Source organism: Haliotis cracherodii, unplaced genomic scaffold, assembly GCF_022045235.1.
Source record: "Haliotis cracherodii isolate W230 unplaced genomic scaffold, xgHalCrac1.p SCAF_33, whole genome shotgun sequence".
Lineage (NCBI taxonomy): Eukaryota > Metazoa > Mollusca > Gastropoda > Lepetellida > Haliotidae > Haliotis > Haliotis cracherodii.
In genome coordinates, this window is record NW_027266290.1 from 1,202,593 (window position 1) to 1,223,213 (window position 20,621).

At 40.2% G+C, this 20,621-nt stretch overlaps 1 protein-coding gene across 1 annotated transcript; it reads left to right on the forward strand.

The window, feature by feature from the left end:
• Nucleotides 1-290: 290 nt before the first annotated feature.
• Nucleotides 291-19,968, forward strand: LOC139477404 (protein moonraker-like). Its single transcript, XM_071259968.1, has 19 exons — nt 291-357; nt 1,587-2,088; nt 2,825-2,980; nt 4,245-4,453; nt 5,313-5,537; nt 6,837-7,008; nt 7,836-7,901; nt 8,594-8,760; nt 10,341-10,501; nt 11,497-11,667; nt 12,851-12,887; nt 13,265-13,335; nt 13,943-14,024; nt 14,712-14,771; nt 15,537-15,707; nt 15,923-16,004; nt 16,813-16,897; nt 17,613-17,888; nt 18,686-19,968. Exons 2-19 carry the CDS (start codon nt 1,596-1,598, stop codon nt 19,077-19,079), a joined length of 3,078 nt encoding a protein of 1,025 aa, XP_071116069.1. The 5' UTR covers nt 291-357; nt 1,587-1,595; the 3' UTR covers nt 19,080-19,968.
• The last annotated feature ends 653 nt before the right edge of the window (nt 19,969-20,621 follow it).

Sequence of the window (20,621 nt, forward strand, 5' to 3'; positions counted from 1 at the left end):
GACTTGTCAAGGCCGTTGTCAATGACTCTTCCGACATATTTGGGAGGGTAGATAACTCTTGTGCCTTCTAAAATAAGGTGAACGCGACAAAGTGTTAACACCCTTAAAAGAAGCATAACATACGACGATAAAACGTATGTTAAGTGAAGAAAATATATTTGATAGAAAGATGAAGTAATATTCAATAATTCAATGTACCTGCACCAAAACAGTACGTTTTTCACAGGTCCTCGCCATTGTTTACGGAAGTAAATTACGTCCCTTCTTCCACCAGATGGCGTTGAAGCAATGATGGCGGATTGTTCAAAGCAAGAAGATTCGCTTGGATAATTTTTAGAAGATATTCTATTAATTTCGGTAATTATTTTGCCGTTTGTATATTTCATATTCTCAAATAATACAAATGATCCTTATTAATCGCTATATAAAGATTCTACAAAACCTGAAGGTAATTTTATGCAACAAGACTTCTGCTGAACATGTTTATTCATGTTTTCATTTTGACAACATACCTGTAAATACGAAATTAGTTTACCACGTCATTGAGTTACTTGCATAATCGAAACAACACGCAAATTGAAACAATATTCATGATTTCATCCTAATTATATATATTTTTAAGACATGAAGCTCCATGATTCATCAGTTCATGGATGCTACACAGAATTTTGAACTTTTCGTATGTTTTCGTAGGGAAGAATATGAAGGAATAAGTGATTGTATCAAATTGGTATGACAGATAATCACTGTTACAGTATGTCATATCTATTTTCTTCAGTCTACTACCTCAAACTTGACAACCTATTATTTTTAATCCATTTTAGTGTCATCTGATCATATGGTATCATTTATTAGCTGATCTTAGAATTCTTACTAGACCGAACAGAATTTTACTAGACTTGGGCTTCATACCAGTGGCTAAAGTTGGAGACTGAGTGTTACTTGTGAAGATAATAAAATTAAAGATGCCTGTGCTAAGCTGTGTTCACTGGTGTTGAGTCGTGTTATATATCAGTATATTGTTAACTTGTCTATGAATGGATTGTTATCTAGTCTGTCTGTCAACCAAGTCATCTCATGATCTTGATCAGGAATTACAAAGTGCAAAATAAATTAGCCTTTTGACTCTCACGAGGAAAATGTGTCCACTTCATAACAGATGCAAGTGGATATGATTTCATCTTGAATGCAAAGTTTGAATCCACGAAGAAAACAGGCATCCATATGTCAATTCTTTCAAAGTTGGAGTGTTGTTTCTCTTTAAGATCTTCCTACAATAATAAATCTGAAGTTTAATGCACCATCAACTAATGCTGGGATTTGCATTTGTAATACATCACATGTATCCAATGAATTTGTGTACACTTGTTTTGTTAGCTGAATTGTTTATGGTAAAGTAATGATATCCATCTTATTATTCTTAGGTATGTAACATTGTGTGACAAAAGAATGCAATTTCAGAATGATTTTGGTCATGATTTGATGTGAAAAGAAGCAATCTATATCAAAGATAAACCAAAAATATATCTAATTCCAAATGATTCCAAATTTTTATATTGATGACTTATTCGTTCTTTTCTTTTCAGGTCATCACCATGGCATATACAGATTTTCCTCATCAAAATCAGCTCCAGTTTAATCTCAATGTTCCTCTGAAAGCCAAGAACTTAATGGTGCAACATCATCATCTCCAGCCAGTGGTAATTGAGAGAGTCCATGACAGGAGGGGGACATTCACAGGGAGACCTAATGTCCTCCCCAGCTCTCAGTCCTCTTTCCAGTTTCAATCTGTGTCTGAGGACCGCATGGCTATGGCCATACAGATGGCCAGACGTGATTTAAAAAACAAGAAAAGCCAACAAAAGTCTGGTGTCAGAAGTCGGTCTCCATCCCCTAGATCGTCTAAGACTCGAGTGATACATAGTAAAGAGTACTTGGAAAGACAGAAGAAGTGGGTAGGGAAGAGTAAAAAGCCCTTCAGTGTGAGGGAGCGAGATGTGAACAGGCATCCAAGGACAATGAAAACTCAAACCCCATCACAGTCTCCTAAACCATTCCTGAATACCAGGGCAGTCAGTCGTCTTCCAGGTAAAATGTTTTGATTCAAATGATACCAAAATGATGCATATCTGTCATGATGGTCAGCGCTAGAAATTGGCACTAGTCCTGTAGTCCTTGCCAAACTGCCCAATACTAAAGGTATCATAAGGACTAGTAGAAATTTGCCATTTTTAGGGTTTTTTCTATATGTTATCATTATAAGGACTAGTGGACTAAAACTGTTAGTTTCTAAGGCTGGATGGTTAGTCAGTAATATATCGTGATGTCATCTGTCATGTCTTCCAACACAGATGTTCAAGAAGTCATTGCCTAAGAAAAACTTTTTTTCAGCCTAATGATGCATATGGTTATTTTCCCCTCTGTTTTGTGAGATTCACTTTGAGTGATTGTATCATTGCTCTACTGTCTACACCTGTTCAGATGTCGATATATGGTCCCAAGCCTGCAGCAAATGTCAGTTACTAATCTCAAATTGGAATGAGAAGCTTCACAATAAATTTTAATAGAGCCACAACATATGTTATTGTAGAGGTGTTATTGGCCCATGACCGGTTAAAATTACATATTCAAGAGGCTTAAGAAACGTAAAGTAATGGCCCATCTGGCAAGTCAAAACTTTCGCCCCTTATCAGTGTCTTATCTTTTTTCTCAGTTTGCCTGCCAAGGGCATTTAGGTTAGAATCTCATATAAATCCCTGTCTATAGCAGATATTTCCATCATGTCTGATGTTATTTTGTTTATGGGCTGGTAAACTCTTTCCAGTTACCACAAACAGTCCACCTACCCGTGACATAGATGTGTACCCCCGCTACAAGGTGAGAGAGGACCTGGAGCCCTCAGACAACATAGAGAGACTGCAGCTGGAGCTGGAGGGCTACCTCCAGCAAATAAAGCGGGTCGGGGAGAAGGCACTGCACGGTAATCCATCAAACAGCTTCTACAGTTTAACTCACATGGTTATGATATACTGACGTAATATATATATGTCTCATTGTGCATATCCGTTAGAATTGGTCCGCAGCGACTAACGGGATCGGTTGTCGGGCTCTCTGACTTGGTTGATGCATGTCATCGTATGCCAATTTCGACTTCAGTGTTAAACAACAAAAACACACACAAAAAAAAGGAGGTCCATACACATGAATTTACATACGTCATGTGTGTTTTGGCCTTATTTTCAGTTCAGTACATTGTAGCCAGTGTAAGAAATTGGCACTAGTCCTATAGTCCTTGCAAAACTGCCCAATAAGTAAGATATCATAAGGACTAGTAGAAATTTGCCATTTTTAAGGGTTTTGCTATATGTCATCATTATAAGGATTAGTGGGCTAAACAGTTAGCTTCTATCGCTGGTTGCCTTAGCATGTACACAGCGTACGGAAATTCATGCTAATTGGCTACTAACATGTGCTGCAGACAAATAAAAATCCAGTGATTGCAGTCCTCATTGACTAGTGGCATTTGAGGGCTATAATTCTGAACCAGTTCTCAATGCTCCAATTTGCTTCAAATTGGAACTGAGTAAAACATGTAAAACAGACAGACAATGGAAACATAGTAAACATGTTTGCCTTGTTCAAGCAGGACCAGCAACAAACTCTTGAGGACAAGTGAAATAAGTGGAATTTGATTGATGTACAGTAAACTATGTTTATAAAGAACACGCTTATAACGAACAGACAAACTGTTTTCTTTGCCCTGGCCATTTGCTGTATATATGCTTATAACGAACTACAGTTATAACAAACTAAAAATAGTGGCCCCTTTGAGTTCGTTATCATGGTTATGACAGTAGTTTACTGCGATTGATTTACTGTGTTTCTAAAATACGTTTTTAAACATTCTACACTAAAAACATGACCTCTTACCACCATGACCACAAAGTATGGAAATTCAATCAACTGATTAGTTTGTTTAAAAAATACATACAATATTCCACATTTTAGACATATAACATGTTTATGATGTATGATTTATTTAATGTATTGGCCTGATCAAGATGTCATCACATCCCAATTGCGTGGATCGATGCTAATGATATCATTCACTGGATTGTCTGGTCCAAACTCAATTATTTACAGACCGCCGTCATATAGCTGGAATATTGCTGAGTGCGGAGTTAAACAACAAACAAACAAAATTAACAAATGATGATGTTATGTTGACTTCAATAATTTTCCAGATCCTGACCACTTTGTTCATCGATCCCGTAGTCGAAAGAAAGATGGCTACCTCTCTGAAGAGGAAGATGAAGAGAGGAGGGTGACCAGAACGGAAGAATTTGCCACCCGTGCTGCCCGGAACCTGTACAACCTGAGACAGCAAGTGCGTCAGATCCAGAGAGACTTGATCAACCTGGGGCCTGACAGCAAGGTCAAACAGACAAAAAAGGTGACACTTTGAAACCTATGTCAAGATGATAGAAACATTTGGTAGTTTCAACAGGCTTCAGGGATTGATCTAGGCTTTCTCAGCAATTGTCAGTTCATTTCCCAACTTGAAATTGAAAATATTCGATTTATTTTTATTACGCGGTACAGTAATTAAGAATAGTGTTGCTTTGTGAAGTGATTTATATTTCACTGATAAACTGTACCTATAAAGAGAAAAGGACATTAACACTTAGTTGTGTATTACTGCATTTAGTGCAGTATTGAAATATCTCAGGATAAATCCCAATTTTTGACAAGATAGTATTTTCACTCAATTTGGCTGTCGGGTAGCCTTGTGGTTAATTTCCCGATTCCCGACATGGGTACAATGTGTGAAGCCCATTTCTGGTGTCCCTCGCAGTGATATTGATGGAATATTGCTATAAGCGGCGTAAAATCAAACTCACTTACTCACTCAATTTGGCTGCCACAGGTACTTTTTAAAATCCTAGATAAGTCCTCAAGTTGTTTTTTCTCTAACTAATTTCAATTCTAAAGATGTGTTATATATCAGGAGTGTTTTTGGTTTATAAATATCAAACTACCTGTGACCATGGTGATGTTCTGAATACTCTAGGAGGAAATATGTCTTTAAAATCTGTCTCAGTAGTCTTTAGACTCAGTAGTAATTTTAAGACCTAAACATCGGCAACATCTTACAAAGGATTTGGTGATAGGATTGATATGTTCAGTGATCAAACAGACCGCCATCGTAGAGCTGGAATATTTTTGAGTATGGCATTAAACAACAAACAATCACAACTTGTTTTTATCCACCATTGCTACAACCTGATTGACTGTATGACCTCCACCCACAGAGTCAAGCAATGTCCAAGCTCGCTGCAGCTCACAGAGGAGCAGCAAGAGCAATTCAAGCCTTTGTCACCAACCTCCCTCAACAAGACTTACGGAGTGGCCTCCCTTCCTCCTTTCATGAGCTGTCCCTGTTGATCCGCCAGTTGACTCAGCTCAGCTCCCAGATCAAGCAGGGCCAGGACAGTCTGGTGCAGACAGAGTTGACCAGTATGCTGGACAAAGTGGATGTAAGTTGAAGCAGAGCTTTGTCATGTCCAGGGATGAGTCCAGGCCTGTCTGTAGTCATATAAGCTCAGAGTAATACTTTACACGCATGTACTCTTCATGCGATTAAGGTGTGAGGTATTACTGATATATCGGTAAATTGAGGTTCATTTTTTCCACGATACATATCACAATATAATTTTTTCATGCTCGAAATATTAGGTGATTTCAAATTGGGATTTTTATCATGTGGGGCTCCAAGATGGCTGCGTATTTATTGAATGAGTAAACATTTGTTGGACGAGCATCTTGTTTTGTTCCATTTATGAACTTCAATTCATACCTTAATGTACCAGATTGCTTCTGAGTTAAAAATTAGAATAATACAATATATCGCGATACATACCACAATACGGCCTTGTGCATTGCAGAATATCGTGATACACTTTAAACCTTCAATACCCATCCCTACATGTGATTATCTTCCCCGTTGTTGCTGACTCAACATGCTAAACATCCAGGTCTTTGTGTCAAGATATAATTTTGTTCTTAATCACTATTCAGTCCTGTATTTGACATCGTATGGCCATAAATCATTATTTTACATGTGGTTAATGTAACCATCATCCGTTTATCAAAGTATAGGCATTATTAAAGTTATTAATGAGATCAGTTTGTTATGACGTTGATGTATTAAATAAAAAAGAGGCCGATTTTCAGCCCAAAGTCTGCAGCAAATGTCAGTCAAATTCCCAAATTGAAATTAAAATTCTTCCCAATTTATGTTATAACTAACATTTTAAGGGTTAAACAAAACATAAGTGCACCGGTGCATCTTGAGTTTTCATGTGACGATACGATGCACAATACATTGTTTTCTGTATCGATACAAGACGATACACTTATTAAAATGAATTACTACTCATTCAATGAGCCCACCCCAGCGGTTTTGTTAGTCAAATGATGCAAAATGTTTTCATGTTCACTAGTAAAAATAACTGCTACGAGCATGTGTCTACCATGTCTACAGCTATCTTAATTTTCTTTTCCTTTGGAACCTGCTCTAAAATATTTATAGTCAAGAAGTTGCCATGTGATTTGACGTAAATATGCGTATTGCGATACGTATCCTATCGTGATCGAGCTATCGTGATATGTATCGTATCATGGCCTTGCTGTATCGTTTCAGCACCTTGTATAGACTTACCTCACTGATAACGTGACCAATAAGCTGTTAAAGAGGAAGAGGTATGTTAGTTATGATAATGCAATTCTGAGAATACTTTAGTAAAGTACCTAATTTAATGGGATGTACTTGTTAGGACCTGAACGATGCGTGGGAGAGAGAGGTGAGGCAGCGAAGGAACGCGAACCGCGAGTCGCCACCCAGGAAGCGTTCTCCGGTGAGTCGGCAACTGTTTGACAGGGAGGAGGAGAGGGTGAAACAGTTCAGGGCACAGATGAGGGGACACGGCAAGGAAAATAAACCAAAGGGTAGGTCTTTAATTGGAGTGTACCTTGGTAGATGCAGTTACAATCCTATCTAATGAAATAGTACATTCCTTGATAGCAGATTTGGTTTCAGATTAGGGACAGTCGGGTAGCCTAGTGGTCAAAGCGTTAACTCGTCACGCCGAAGACCCTGGGTTTGATTCCCGACATGGGTACAATGTGTGAAGCCCATTTCTGTCCCCTTGACATTGCTGTATTATTGCTAAAAGTGGCATAAAACCATACTCACTCACTCACTGGTTTCAGATTATTGCCCAAAAATTCAAGTCAGTAGATCGAAAAAATGTTTTATATTTTTAAAATTTCAAATACACTTTTTGGTTTCCTCAAAATGTTTTGTAGGTTGGAAAGAAAAGTGGGGAGAGGCGGATTCGTCATAATTTGTTGTGTTTAGCAGCTTTTGAGATAAATTTTTGACAGGTTTCATTGTAACCTGACAGTGTGAATCAATGCTCACAATACCAATCACTGGACCAGACTCGATTATTTACAGGCTGCCATCTTGAAATTTCAAGAAAAAAAGAAAAGAAGGCAGATGGCCCTGAAAGGCTCCTGTAGAATTAGTTTTAATTACATATTTGCATTCCATGGGACCTTCAGCAGATGTTTGATGTTTCCTTACACTGTCAACCACTGACATGCTGGGTCCAGTCAAGATTATGTTTCATAGCTGTCATTTTGTAAATATAGGCAAGGACAGACAGAAATGCTTTGCACAATTCAGTCAGATATTTAGCAAGTTCAGTCACCAGTCTTTTGTTCCATTTAATACTTTGATTCCTTGAATCCACTTACATGATATTTTTCAGGTGTGTTGAAGAAAACATTCAAGCATTCCTACCAGGCACCTGCTCCGAAAGTGCAGCCACGGAAAGGTAGTGTGCTGTATTGAAAGTGATTACCTGGTCAAGGGGAGATAACTAAAATATTATCTCCCTTTTATTTTGCTGACTATGGTGTTTTTTATGATTGACTATTAATTGATTAGGCTGAGTGAGTGTATTTGATAAAAAGAGCATGTAATAAAAAGAGCATTACATATTATTATCATGGTTATTGTAACAATAAATATGTTTTAGGTCTACTAAAGAAAACCAGATAAGAACAACCAGACTATGGAATATGTGCAGACTGTGAATAGAAAATGCCACACAAATTACAAACAAGACACAATCCCCATCAAGTGTGATTAAAATCAGGCTCATTTTCACTGGAACTAAACACAGTGAATCCCGCAAACATCTACAAACAGTGTGTGCGCATGTCTCCTTTGAAAATGTGGCAGGTTTTAATCACTATGACCCACATTTTATGAGGATTGTGTCTGGCTTGTAATTTAAGTAGCTATTCTATTCAAAGTCTACATATTCCAAAGTTTGGTTTGTCTCTGCTGGTTTTCTTTGTTAAACCTGTCTCAAGTCTAGAAATATGAAATAGATACATATGCTTCAGGTGTGACTGATACACCATCAGGGTTGCAAAACATGCTTTAGAAAATGTTTTAAGTTTTACAATAATAAAAGAAATAAAGAAAAGTGGATTTTGAACTCTTTTTTCAAATTTGTAGAGAAGTCCCCCGATAGACAAGCTACGCTGCGAGCTGGCATTGCTGCCTTGATGCGGGACCGGGACCCGTCTCTGGAAGGTCGGCCTAGAGGAGGTGTGTCGTGGAACATCTCACTAGACAACAAGCCCCCACAGAAGAAAGGCCTGTTACTACCAGCCAAATTACAGGTGCGCTGAAACTTAAATTTGGCATCCTAAGTCCACAATCAATTGATTGTTACATTTTCATCCATAGTTTCAACAATTTATGGTTTGTATTTTTCAAACAATCTGTTCAACATTGTTGAGGGGCGGTCGGGTAGCCTAGTGGTTAAAGCGTTCGCTTGTCACGCAGAAGACCCGGGTTTGATTCCCGACATGGGTACAATGTGGGAAGCCCATTTCTGTTGTCCCCCGCCGTGATGTTGCTGGAATATTGCTAAAAGCGGCGTAAAACCAAACTCGCTCGCTCAACATTGTTGAAGGTGTCTGTGAACAGTAGTCTGTACCCAACACTCTTAAGCCTGAAATTGACCCCCCTTTCAAACTTTTCAATAGATTTGAGTGTTATCATTGTTACGTTTTGACAATTATTAGCTTACTAGACCGAACAGAATTTTACAAGACTCAGGCTTTGAAGTAGTGGCTGAGGCGACGGATTGGTCAACACTGTCAACTGAACCCTTGAAATTGATTATTGGGGTCCTCTTGACCGCATTTTTGAAGGTCAAGGTAAAACCCTGGCTACCTGTAGTTCATCAAGTACACATGGTAGTAAACAGGGTAAACACTGAATTATTTTCTTCGTTTGTTTGTGAGGTACTTTTTATGCCAGAAACTTTGTGTTTATAGTTGCATTTGGTCATATGATCTTGTGAGGATTCTTGAGTAGGACTGGTCCACGGCAACTCTATGTTGGTTGTAAGAATTTTGGAAGCCAGGCTTGATAAGTGTTGTTGACTGAGCAATAAAACTGTTCATTACATCAAACACAGGTTTGTGTGGTACAGACTCCATTATTAACAGGCGGCCATGTTATGGCTGGAGTGCTGCACACTGACATTCAACAACAAATATTAAAAAGAAATCTTATTCTTTCCTCCCATCTATCAATTCAATTGACCTAGGGATATGCCCTGCTAAAGTCATCGAGAATGCTTGATGAATCACTTATTGATAGTAATAGAATATTAATGGACTCTCCCATGTACATGAATCAAGCTTCTTCCCAGCGCGTGACACTTTCATTACACTCTCGGTAACATCGCTGCCACCAATGTGGGCGCGGCCATTACAAGAATCTTGAAATGTGCCCTCTAACCCCATATGTAGTAACGTTTATACTTTTGTTTATGTCTTTGGGAATGCCATCATATTTCATTTTGAAAAGGTTTACGACTGACCATGTTTTCCAGATTTTTACTTTGTGGTTTTAATAATCAGACTGGTTCGAGATTGCAGACTAACGGAAAATCAACCAACTTCTCCCTTACATACTTTTTATGTCAATTAAAGATGATAGTTTTAATGAAATAGAAATTCAAATTGACAAACAAAGAAAGTAATATATCACTTTATTCAGCATCACGACGAGCTCATGTTTGTAAACATAACAGTCATTTGGTTGCGAGTTCAACTCCAAGCATGGTTAGGGCCACCTATCACAGTGGGGAGTTTTGATTGGTGGCAGCGATAGTATAGAGAGCTCCCCGAACGGACTATCGCTGTGAGGAGCTTGGTACCTGAATATGATGTTTTTTCCCATCCAGGCAAAACGGGAGAAGCTCCACAAGCATCATCCCCAGGTAGTGACAGACAGCCATTTTGCTGATCCAACGATAGCCGCCAACCGTAAAGCTTTTTTCCCTCTTCACAACCCGTTCGATGACGACTCCCGGCCAAACTCAGCTCCATCCTCCCCAGGACAGAGGTGTGTCTTCACTTCACAATCACACACTTACGTAAGGTGTGAATTTCATATAGCACCATGAATATCCGGGTTTGAATTGGTCTTCAGCAGTCCGTGCTTGTCATACGAGGCGACTAACAGGAGGGGGTGGTCATGACTTGTTGATGCATGTCATCGTACCCCATTGCGTAGGTTGATGGTCATGTTGTCAATCACTGGATTGTCGGGTCCAGACTGGTGCAGCGTTAAACAACGAACATACAAATATATCTTCACATCTTTCAAGTGAACATTATTTGTGAAAATTCCTCATTTTGAATCCTCATATAGGTATGGTGATTTTTATAAAGTAGAGGAGGAATACCATGTGTTTTTTGTATGTTAGAAATATTCATCATTGAGAAATAGTTACCTTACCACATTATAACAATGTTATAAACAGTGTGAAGGTACACTTACATTCATAGTCTAGAGGAGGCACGGGTGGCCCAGTTGTCTAAGGCGCTGCGATTCGCTGTGCAGGGTTGTGTCCCTTGGGCACGCCAGAAACCTATGATTGTGGGTTCGAATCCCGTTTCGCCCCGATTATGTTTCTAGGTTTGTCAGCACCATACCCATGCTCGTGGGTTTCACCAAAGTGGTAAACGTCTGAGACCTGCTTCACTTCGGGCTTTCCTCTCACATTAAGCTGACACACTGCGATATAACTGGAATACTGTTAAAAGCGGTGTTAAACCCAACTCACTCACTCACTTCATAGTCTAGAGGAGGTCCTGTAGGAGCCTCAGAAAAAGAGTTTGTTCAGCACCAAAATAAACTTGACTGATTGACTTCCATAATTAGGAAAAGTTGTATGAAAAGAGTACCATTTGTGAGTTAAGAGTGAAATATTGCTTTTATCGGTATTTCATTTTGTAACAGCAAGTAGGCTTCTTAATAGGATTATATCATTAAATTGACATTTTCCGGTAGTAGGACATGCGTTTTTAAAAAATTCTTTCATCATGGGTATTTAGATATCGAAGCCAATCTCACAGTCCAGGCAGACTGGGCTCTCGTCACCCCTGGAAACCCCCAGGCACCCCGACCAAAAGTCCTGCCACGCCCAAACATCGGAGTCGCTCATTCAGTCCACCAGGATCTCGCATGAGGTTCTTTGTTGAAGATGTAGACAAAGATATTGTGAAGTAAGTGGACTAGGATTAGATGTTGCTTATCTTGTGGGGATTCCAGGTTAGAATTGTCCCCAGCATGCTTATCAGGGTTATATGGATTGAGTGGTCAGACTCAGTGACTTGGTTGTCATTGTACTCCGATGATGTGGATTATTGTTCATAATATCAATCACTGGTTTGTCTAGTCCTGACTCAGTTATTTACAGACCTCTGCCATACAGCTGGAAAAATGCTGAGTGTGGCTTTAAACAGCAAATATACAAACGAACAAACAAAGAGATATTGCTTGTGTGTCATTTGGTTTTCCACTGATCCTCATTAAAAAGGGACTAAGTGGCCTCAGGTGCAGCAATTTGCTCTGCAGAGTTTTGTCCCTTAGACATTATAGGATCTGCTGGTCATTTGTTGGAATTATACATTCAACCTGATCGTGATAGATGTGACCCATGGTAATGTCACTCTCCTGCCACATCCAGCACCATCCTGAAGTAGAACTCAAATACTGTTTGAAGCTGCATGAAGTCTTCAGGAACCCATGCTAGCCGTAAAAGGCGATATGCTTGTTTTAAGAGGCAACTAGCGGGATTGGGTGGTTAGGTTCACTGACTTGGTTGATGCATGTCATCATATCCCAGTTGCGTGGATCAAATGCTCATGATGTAAATCGCTGGATTGTCTAGTCCAGATTCGATTATTTACAGACTGACGTCATATAGCTGAAATATTGCTGAGTGCGGCGTTAAACAACTAACAAACAAAGCATAGCTATAAGAACTTGATATGACTTTATTTCGTATTAACTTCTTACTTGTGTAAGAGTGTCATTTCTAAGCTTTTGAAATTGTGATTACTCATTTGATGAGTCTTTAGGCAGTTCAAAGTTTGATGTAAACATGACGAGGAGTATTATGGATGACAACTTGTGGATTATTCCTACTCAACGGTTCAGGGCTACTTCTTGCCTTTCATCATATGAATTACAGGGTGGGAAAACATGAAGCATATATATTTACATCCAAATGAAGCCAGTTATTATTAGATATATTATAAGTGAATCTAGTTATGATAAGATGTGTTTGATGAAGCTGATGTCTCATCATGGGCGTGTTTAAACATGAGATAGTAGAAACCCATTTGCAGTTAGCTGAAGTATTGTTAGTAGTTTACAGTAAAGTCTTTATGTTGCTGCTTTCAGACAACTGTTTCCTGATGACGAGAAACAGACCTTCAAGGTAACATCCATTCCTACAACATGTCTGATGGTGACCTAAATATCATTCTTATCAAAAATTATCATGTGAAATTATCATCAGACCTTTTCATCATTTCTTTAAGAATTTTGAATTAAGGAATTTTTTCCTCTCGGAATGATGTAAAATGTACTTATTTTAATCCTCGTTTTTAAAATTTTCTTGTGTGTGGTGGCAGGGCATGGGGGTTGTTGGGGGAGCATGCCCCCAAACCCCCTAGATTGGTGATGTTCTTGCAAACACAAGTTTTGCTGTTCTTATGTCTGTGGTTGTAGAATTGAAGGGGTGTGTTGTCTTTGATAAAGCTGTCTATTGAATTATTCTGGTAATACACAGAATGCATTGCCTTCATATTGCAGCACAGTCGTAAATCAAGAAGTGTTTCATCCTCAGGGAGAAACAGGTCGCCTAGAGCATCAAGCATGTCAAGGTAATGATGGGGGTGGCCAATGATGATGTAGCGTAGATATGACATTTGGATGGTTGTCTTGTTGAACAGAATATACCTGGATGATGTAGTGTCTGTGAATACTGGTATTGCAAAATGAGTCAATTAAAGGACATCCATTGAAATTCTGCATTGGAATAGGCCTAATTCATGCCTAATACTAGGGGTACAAATAAGTCCATGTATTTGTTATGGAGAATAATTAAGGTAATTCCTGGAGTGTGAAGGAATTAGTTTAGCCACAGCTGACGAGTTAATTTGGAAATACTTGTAGATAATTTTATGCTAAAGTTGAGACAATTCATGGATAACAACTTCTTTATTTACTGTGAAGGCGACGTTTCGGTATCGATCCACTTTGACAACGGTATTAGGATCTGTACCAAAACGTCGCCTTAACATTAATTAAAGAAGTTGTTATCTATCAATTGTCCCTACTTTGTCATCCGTCAACTTCTAAGTAATGCCTATCAAACAATTAATTTTGATGCTGTTAAACTGGTTATACATACGAAAACATTTCAGAAATGTGAATGTATTTATGTGTTCCGTTTTGAAAACGGTAATGAGATTGTTGTTACCTGTACAGACGGAGAGAACCGCTGCGGAATTCCTTTGTGTCAAGCGTGGTAGACGAGGCTAAGAAGAGGATGAAGCCATATCTCAAGAAGGTTCAAAGCTGATATTCTTGTACAAACTATACCTGGTGTCTTTGGAGTAGAGTAATTTATGAAGTAGTTACTGATTTGTTGTAGTTTAACTTTTTTACTCCTTATACTCAAATTCATAAATAAATGCTCTTTGTATTCAATCACCTCCATGAAGATCCAGGTTAGAACTGGTCTTCTGCAACCCATGCTTGTAAAAGTGAGTGAGTTGGGTTTAACGCTGCTTTTAACAGTATTCCAGTTACATCATAGTGTGTCAGCTTAATGTGGGGGGAAAGCCCGAAGTGATGTAGGTCTCAGACATTTCAGTGGAACCCATGAGCACGGGTGTGGTGCTAACAAACCTAGAAACATAATTGGGATTCGAACCCACAATCATAGGTTTCTGGCGTGCCCAAGGGACGCAACTCTGCACAGCGAATTGTGACGACTGGGCCACCCATGCCCATGCTTGTCCAAAAAGGCTGTGGTTGATGCATGTCATTGTATCCCAGTTGCGTAGATCGATGCTCATGATGTCAATCACTGGATTGTCTGGCTCAGATTTGATTATATATACAGACAGCCTTCATATGGTTGGAATGTTGCTGAGTGTTGCGTGAAACAACAAACTAACTCCCTCCCTCTTGCCACAGTAACTGGGGAATATGGTAAACATCTATAATGATAGCATCCATCCTTTTGACACAGGGTGCTGCTTCATATCCTGGCTACCGTCAGTCCCGGAGGTCGTCACCATCGCCCGACAGAGTGAGTCATGAGATCATTTAGAGATCAATTTGGATAACCTTGATTATTTTCTTGTAGTCAGCTGTTCCAGATAGTCAGGGGTAATGGTCGTGTAACTATGGAATTGAAAGAAGAGCTGTTGAAATCATGGTAATGTGAGCTGTCAGTTTATAATATCTGGACACCTTCAGAAATGATTACCCAATAAAAGATGTGTTATCATGACTATTTAACATGGAAGTAGATGGTTTTGAAAGACTATTCGGTAAATCTGTAAAACATGTTCGTTCGATTTCATTAAAATCATTTTCTCGGATTTGATATATGTCTCTCTGATATATGTCTCTCCAGATTAAGGTATAGAAGAAAAAAACATCTGATTTTAATAAGATTACATTTGTATCCTGGGTAACCATGGTAACCAACAGTGGTTGCTTTGCTTGTCTTATCTGTCGACTCAGCTTGTGTTTGGGTGGTTGGAATGTGTGTCCGTCGTGTGTCGTTGTTCGGCAAGTGTGTGGAAGGTTGCTTGTTCTATCAACCATGCTTTGTCTGGCCCTGATTCTATTAATGACAGACTGCTATAGTTTGATGAGGGGCGGTTGGGTAGCCTACTGGTTAAAGCGTTCGCTCGTCACGCCGAAGACCCGGGGTTCGATTCCCGACATCGGTACAATGTGTGAAGCCCATTTCTGGTGTCCCCCAATGTGATATTGCTGGAATATTGCTAAAAGCGGCGTAAAACCATACACACTCACTCAATAACATTGTCCTTGTCTGTTTCAGTCCAGTATTTATGATGACTCTGTGAGTAGCCAGCTGCTTGAGGACATTCTTGCAGAAACAGTCCATGACCTTCACAACATGGATGAAAGGGAGAGGGTACGCAAGAAAGCTGTGTCCATGCAAGATGCACCGACGCTTGAGACTATATTCCAGAGGTTAGAGGAAATGGAGGTAAGTGAGAAATGAATTATGTCCATCTTTTAAGATTCTTTTCTCTCAGCAATTCATGGCTGAAATATTGCCGATGTGACTTTAAGTCTTAAATCACTCAATTCTCTCAGCAAATCAGAGAAACTTCCAGAATTTGGTGTCAATATTTTTTCCAGTTCTCATATAATGATATTTTACTGTATTCTCACTTTGGTTACTGTCTGTCTTAAACCCAGCAAGAACAGGTGGACATTCGACGTAGATGGGCAACGGTCAGCTATACAAACCCCCAGCCAGTGTCCAAGTACTTCACCACAAGTAGGTAGTAGTAGTAGTAGTAGTAGTAGTAGTAGTAGTAGTAGTAGTAGTAGTAGTAGTAGTAGTATAGTAGTAGTAGTAGTAGTTGTAGTAGTTGTAGTTGTAGTAGTAGTAGTTGTATTTGTAGTAGTAGTAGTAGTTGTAGTTGTAGTTGTAGTAGTTGTAGTTGTAGTAGTAGTAGTAGTAGTATAGTAGTAGTTGTATTTGTAGTAGTAGTAGTAGTTGTAGTAGTAGTAGTTGTAGTAGTAGTAGTAGTAGTAGTAGTAGTAGTTGTAGTAGTAGTAGTAGTAGTAGTAGTAGTAGTAGTAGTTGCAGTTGTAGTTGTAGTAGTAGTAGTAGTAGTATAGTAGTAGTTGTATTTGTAGTAGTAGTAGTAGTAGTAGTAGTTGTAGTAGTAGTAGTAGTAGTAGTAGTTGTAGTAGTAGTAGTAGTAGTAGTAGTAGTAGTAGTAGTAGTAGTTGCAGTTGTAGTTGTAGTAGTAGTAGTTGTAGTAGTAGTAGTAGTAGTAGTAGTAGTAGTAGTAGTAGTAGTGCCTCGTGCCTAGTCTTTTGTCAGTGTAGCTTTTCTCATACCTCATATTTATGAAACAGGGTATTAAGAGAGTTGAGGGATTCGTCTTCCCATGTCACAGAACACAAATGATGGAAAGTTGATCTTGCAGTATGATTTAAGTTGACACTATCCTCTTGATACTATAAAGAATCTTTGTTATGTATGTGCTGTGAGATGATGATGAGGATGACGATGATGATGACGATGATGATGATGATGATGATGATTGTGATGATGATGATGATGATGATTCCAGAGGAGGTTTTGTCAGATCGCCCGTGCTCTCCACCAGCTATTGAGGTACACAGGACTGGTGGACCATCAACACCACCCAGACATGTGTAAGTACACCAGGAAGTGGAATACTTAATACCACAGTCATTAATATTCCAATGCACAAATTGGCAAATTCTTCCTGGCGTAAATAGAATGTCTCCCTTGTCTTAGATGCTGAGGTTCACCCAGTTATTATCCTTGGTTTCTTAGCAACACACAAGCTTGTTCCCTCCTCCACCCCAATATTCCCCCCCCCCCATTCCATTTGCCTAGATAGATGCTCATGATGTCAGTCACTAGATTGTCTGGTCTTGTCATCCTTGAGCAAAAAACAAACCTGCATTTGTTGGAGCTTTTCTCCACCCTTTGTGCAGCATTAACTGGACATGCATCGATAACGATGATAGCCTCTTCCAAGTGACATAAGGGTTATTGACATTTTGGTCCACTGAATCATGTTCCAATCATCTGCATCAATTAAAACTGGGATTTCCAACTGTGCAATCATTTACAAGAAACTAAAAGAAATCCTTTTTAATAATAAATATCTGAAACAAAATCCACATCAGATATCAATAATGCTGCCTCTCTTCAATCTTGTCATATTCCAGTGCCATAGCCAGCCGGGGGGGGAAGGGGGGGGCAGTTGCCCCCCCCCCCCCTAGATTTTTTTTTGTAAACATTTTTTTTTAATCAAGTTGGGGACAAGTGACACTTGTCCAAATATTTGCCCACCCCATATTCCATATCAAAATTACCAAAACGTTTTTGTTCCATCAGCAAATTTTCACAACAACCCCCAGAGGAGCCAATAGTGTTTACCAAAGAATCACAGCGGTCCAAATGGACTGAGAGTTTCTCCCACAAGGTACCCGAGGATGCCGGTGAGCGTGAGCCCGTGACAATGCCCAGCCTGTGCAGACCTCGGACGTTGTTGTCCATTCCCCAGTCCGTGGCCAGCAGGATCGACAACCACCAGGAGGCATACAGCAGCTACCTCAAGAAGATGTCCCATCACCCACAGGGCATCTTCCAGCCATGGAAACTTGTCCAGCAGTAAGTTGTCAGTAGGGACATCAATGTGTGAATTAGCCTCAAAATATTGGCCCAGTGGGCTAGCTACCCTTACAAGGTACTAGCCAGTTTAAACTCACACTAGCTTAAGTGAACAACAGCTTGTTTTTCCAGAGATGTCTGTCTGCGAGGTTGCCATCAAGTAAACCCAAATTGCAAAGTATGAGAAGGGGGATAACTCTAACCCGAGGATGAGGATGATTAGTTAGGGTAATTGTATCTATAAACGATTTTGACTTGTTGTACACAGAGGTGAGGTGAAATGGGGTTTAACGTTGCACTTATATAGCAACATGATTGCATGTGTGTGTGTGTGTGTGGCTGCGTGTATTAGTCCGGACTGATGCCGATTTATAGTGCTAGCCCAATGAGATACCATGCCGCAGTTTAACATGAATACCCCACTCAGACACAGTAAACTGACTCCGAGCCAACCAGACCTTGTCTTAGCCCCTTAATGCCGAGCGCCAGACAGGGTAACAACAAGTACCATCTTTTAACGTCTCTTGGTATGACGCGGCCGGGGATGGAACCTCGAATCTTCCATTCTCCGGTCAAAGTCATTACACAGAGCTACAGGCGGGCCGAAAACATTTTAAAGAGTAATGAGCGACACTTTACTGACGAAAAGCAGTGGTACAGATCTATCATCTAACTGCTTTCATTAAGTCCAGTATGTCCAGATAGTATTGCGTCACTACCTTTTTGCATTAATCTCATGTCATATACCTTATGTTTGAATGAATATTGCAATAAACTGAACCTGCTTGTTTCCACAGGATCAGTGATGAGATTTTCGCAGAATGTTTGCATGAGGTAACGGGAGAACTGGATGACTTCAACGAAGCAATTGCAAACCATTTGTACAAATCGGAGTTCATGGAAGCCAAAGGTCAGACCCCTTCACCAGAGGTCAGGCCATCTATGTCAAAGGTCACGAGTAGGACCACTTCACCAGAGGCTAGAGTGTCCTTGACCCAAGTCAAAGAAAGGCTTGTTGGGAGAGATATATCTCATAATGCGACTTCCAAGCATGTGAGTGTGTCTTCACGACCCGTTGAAGATGTAGATGAAGAGGAGGAAGAGGATGACGAGGATGAGGATGATGATGACGAAGACGAAGACCTCGGGAGTGAGGACTGGCAGACAGATGATGAGGATGATGCCAGCTAGTGCTGTGACTGGTGTCTGCATGCCCAGTGAGTTTGTGTGGTGAGCCAAGTCAGTTCAGCATGGAGAGGCAGAGTATCTATGAAGACAAAGTTCATTCACAGAAGCTTGGCTATGTAAGATGGTTAAGTATGTATGACGGTCTTTTAGCTGTGGGACAAACTGAAGATGTGGAACATCTTTGTGACTTTTATCCCTTGTTTGATTTTGTATGATAGAAATATCCACACGTAATGATAATCCTGTTGATGTCTTTCCTTACAAAGCTGTGATATTTATTCAGTGGATCTTATGAATCTGCTGTTGATGGAAAGTGATCTGTATTTGCCAACGTCTCGCGGACATGAGGAACTTTGCAGATAGGAATGTGTTGAAGACAGCTGGGTTGTTTGTGTGATATGCTTCACCCCAGACTGTCCAGCTGACGGAGTGTTCCGTGATTGTAACCCATGGTGGTCATATTTCCCCACAAACTGATTACCGTCCAGATATTACTATGTATGTCAATATTTATACAAGGCCATGGCAGGGTCTACTGTTGATGTACACTCATGTCTAGGTTGACAAATATAGGATAAATGTCAACATTAGTGAACAACAAATATGTGGTACTTTTCAGGGGGGAAATGTTTGGGTTTTTTTGGGGGGGGGACTGTAATGATAATATTCATACTTGTTAATAATAATATAGCCCTTGTTTGAAACCTTGGATTGTAGAGGGTCAGTGTCAATATGTGGGGCTACTTGTTACTGATGTTACTAGGGTGTGTAGGGCAGGGGTCAATATGTGGGGCTTCATGTTACTGATGTTACTAGGGCGTGTAGGGCAGGGGTCAATATGTGGGGCTACTTGTTACTGATGTTACTTGGGTGTGTATGGCAGGGGCCAATATGTGGGGCTACATGTTACTTGGGTGTGTAGGGCAGGGGTCAATATGTGGGGCTTCATGTTACTGATGTTACTAGGTCGTGTAGGGCAGGGGCCAATATGTGGGGCTACTTGTTACTGATGTTACTAGGGCGTGTAGGGCAGGGGTCAATATGTGGGGCTTCATGTTACTGATGTTACTAGGGCGTGTAGGGCAGGGGCCAATATGTGGGGCTACTTGTTACTTACGTTACTAGGGCGTGTAGGGCAGGGGCCAATATGTGGGGCTACTTGTTACTGATGTTACTAGGGCGTGTAGGGCAGGGGTCAATATGTGGGGCTCCATGTTACTGATGTTACTAGGGCGTGTAGGGCAGGGGCCAATATGTGGGGCTACTTGTTACTGATGTTACTTGGGTGTGTATGGCAGGGGCCAATATGTGGGGCTACTTGTTACTAGGGCGTGTAGGGCAGGGGTCAATATGTGGGGCTACTTGTTACTAGGGCGTGTAGGGCAGGGGTCAATATGTGGGGCTCCATGTTACTGATGTTACTAGGGTGTGTAGGGCAGGGGTCAATATGTGGGCTACTGGTTACTGGTTTTACTAGGGCCTGTGGGGCAGGGGCTAATATGAGGGGCTACTTGTTACTTACGTTACTAGGGCTTGTACGGGAGT

Bases quoted from the DNA above. Each gene is read 5' to 3' on its own strand.
- LOC139477404 (XM_071259968.1), top strand. From the start codon at position 1,596: ATGGCATATACAGATTTTCCTCATCAAAATCAGCTCCAGTTTAATCTC. The intron at 7,009-7,835 runs GTAGGTCTTTAA...GATATTTTTCAG, and splicing joins CAAGGAAAATAAACCAAAGG to GTGTGTTGAAGAAAACATTC. The intron at 15,708-15,922 runs GTAAGTGAGAAA...TCTTAAACCCAG, and splicing joins AGAGGTTAGAGGAAATGGAG to CAAGAACAGGTGGACATTCG.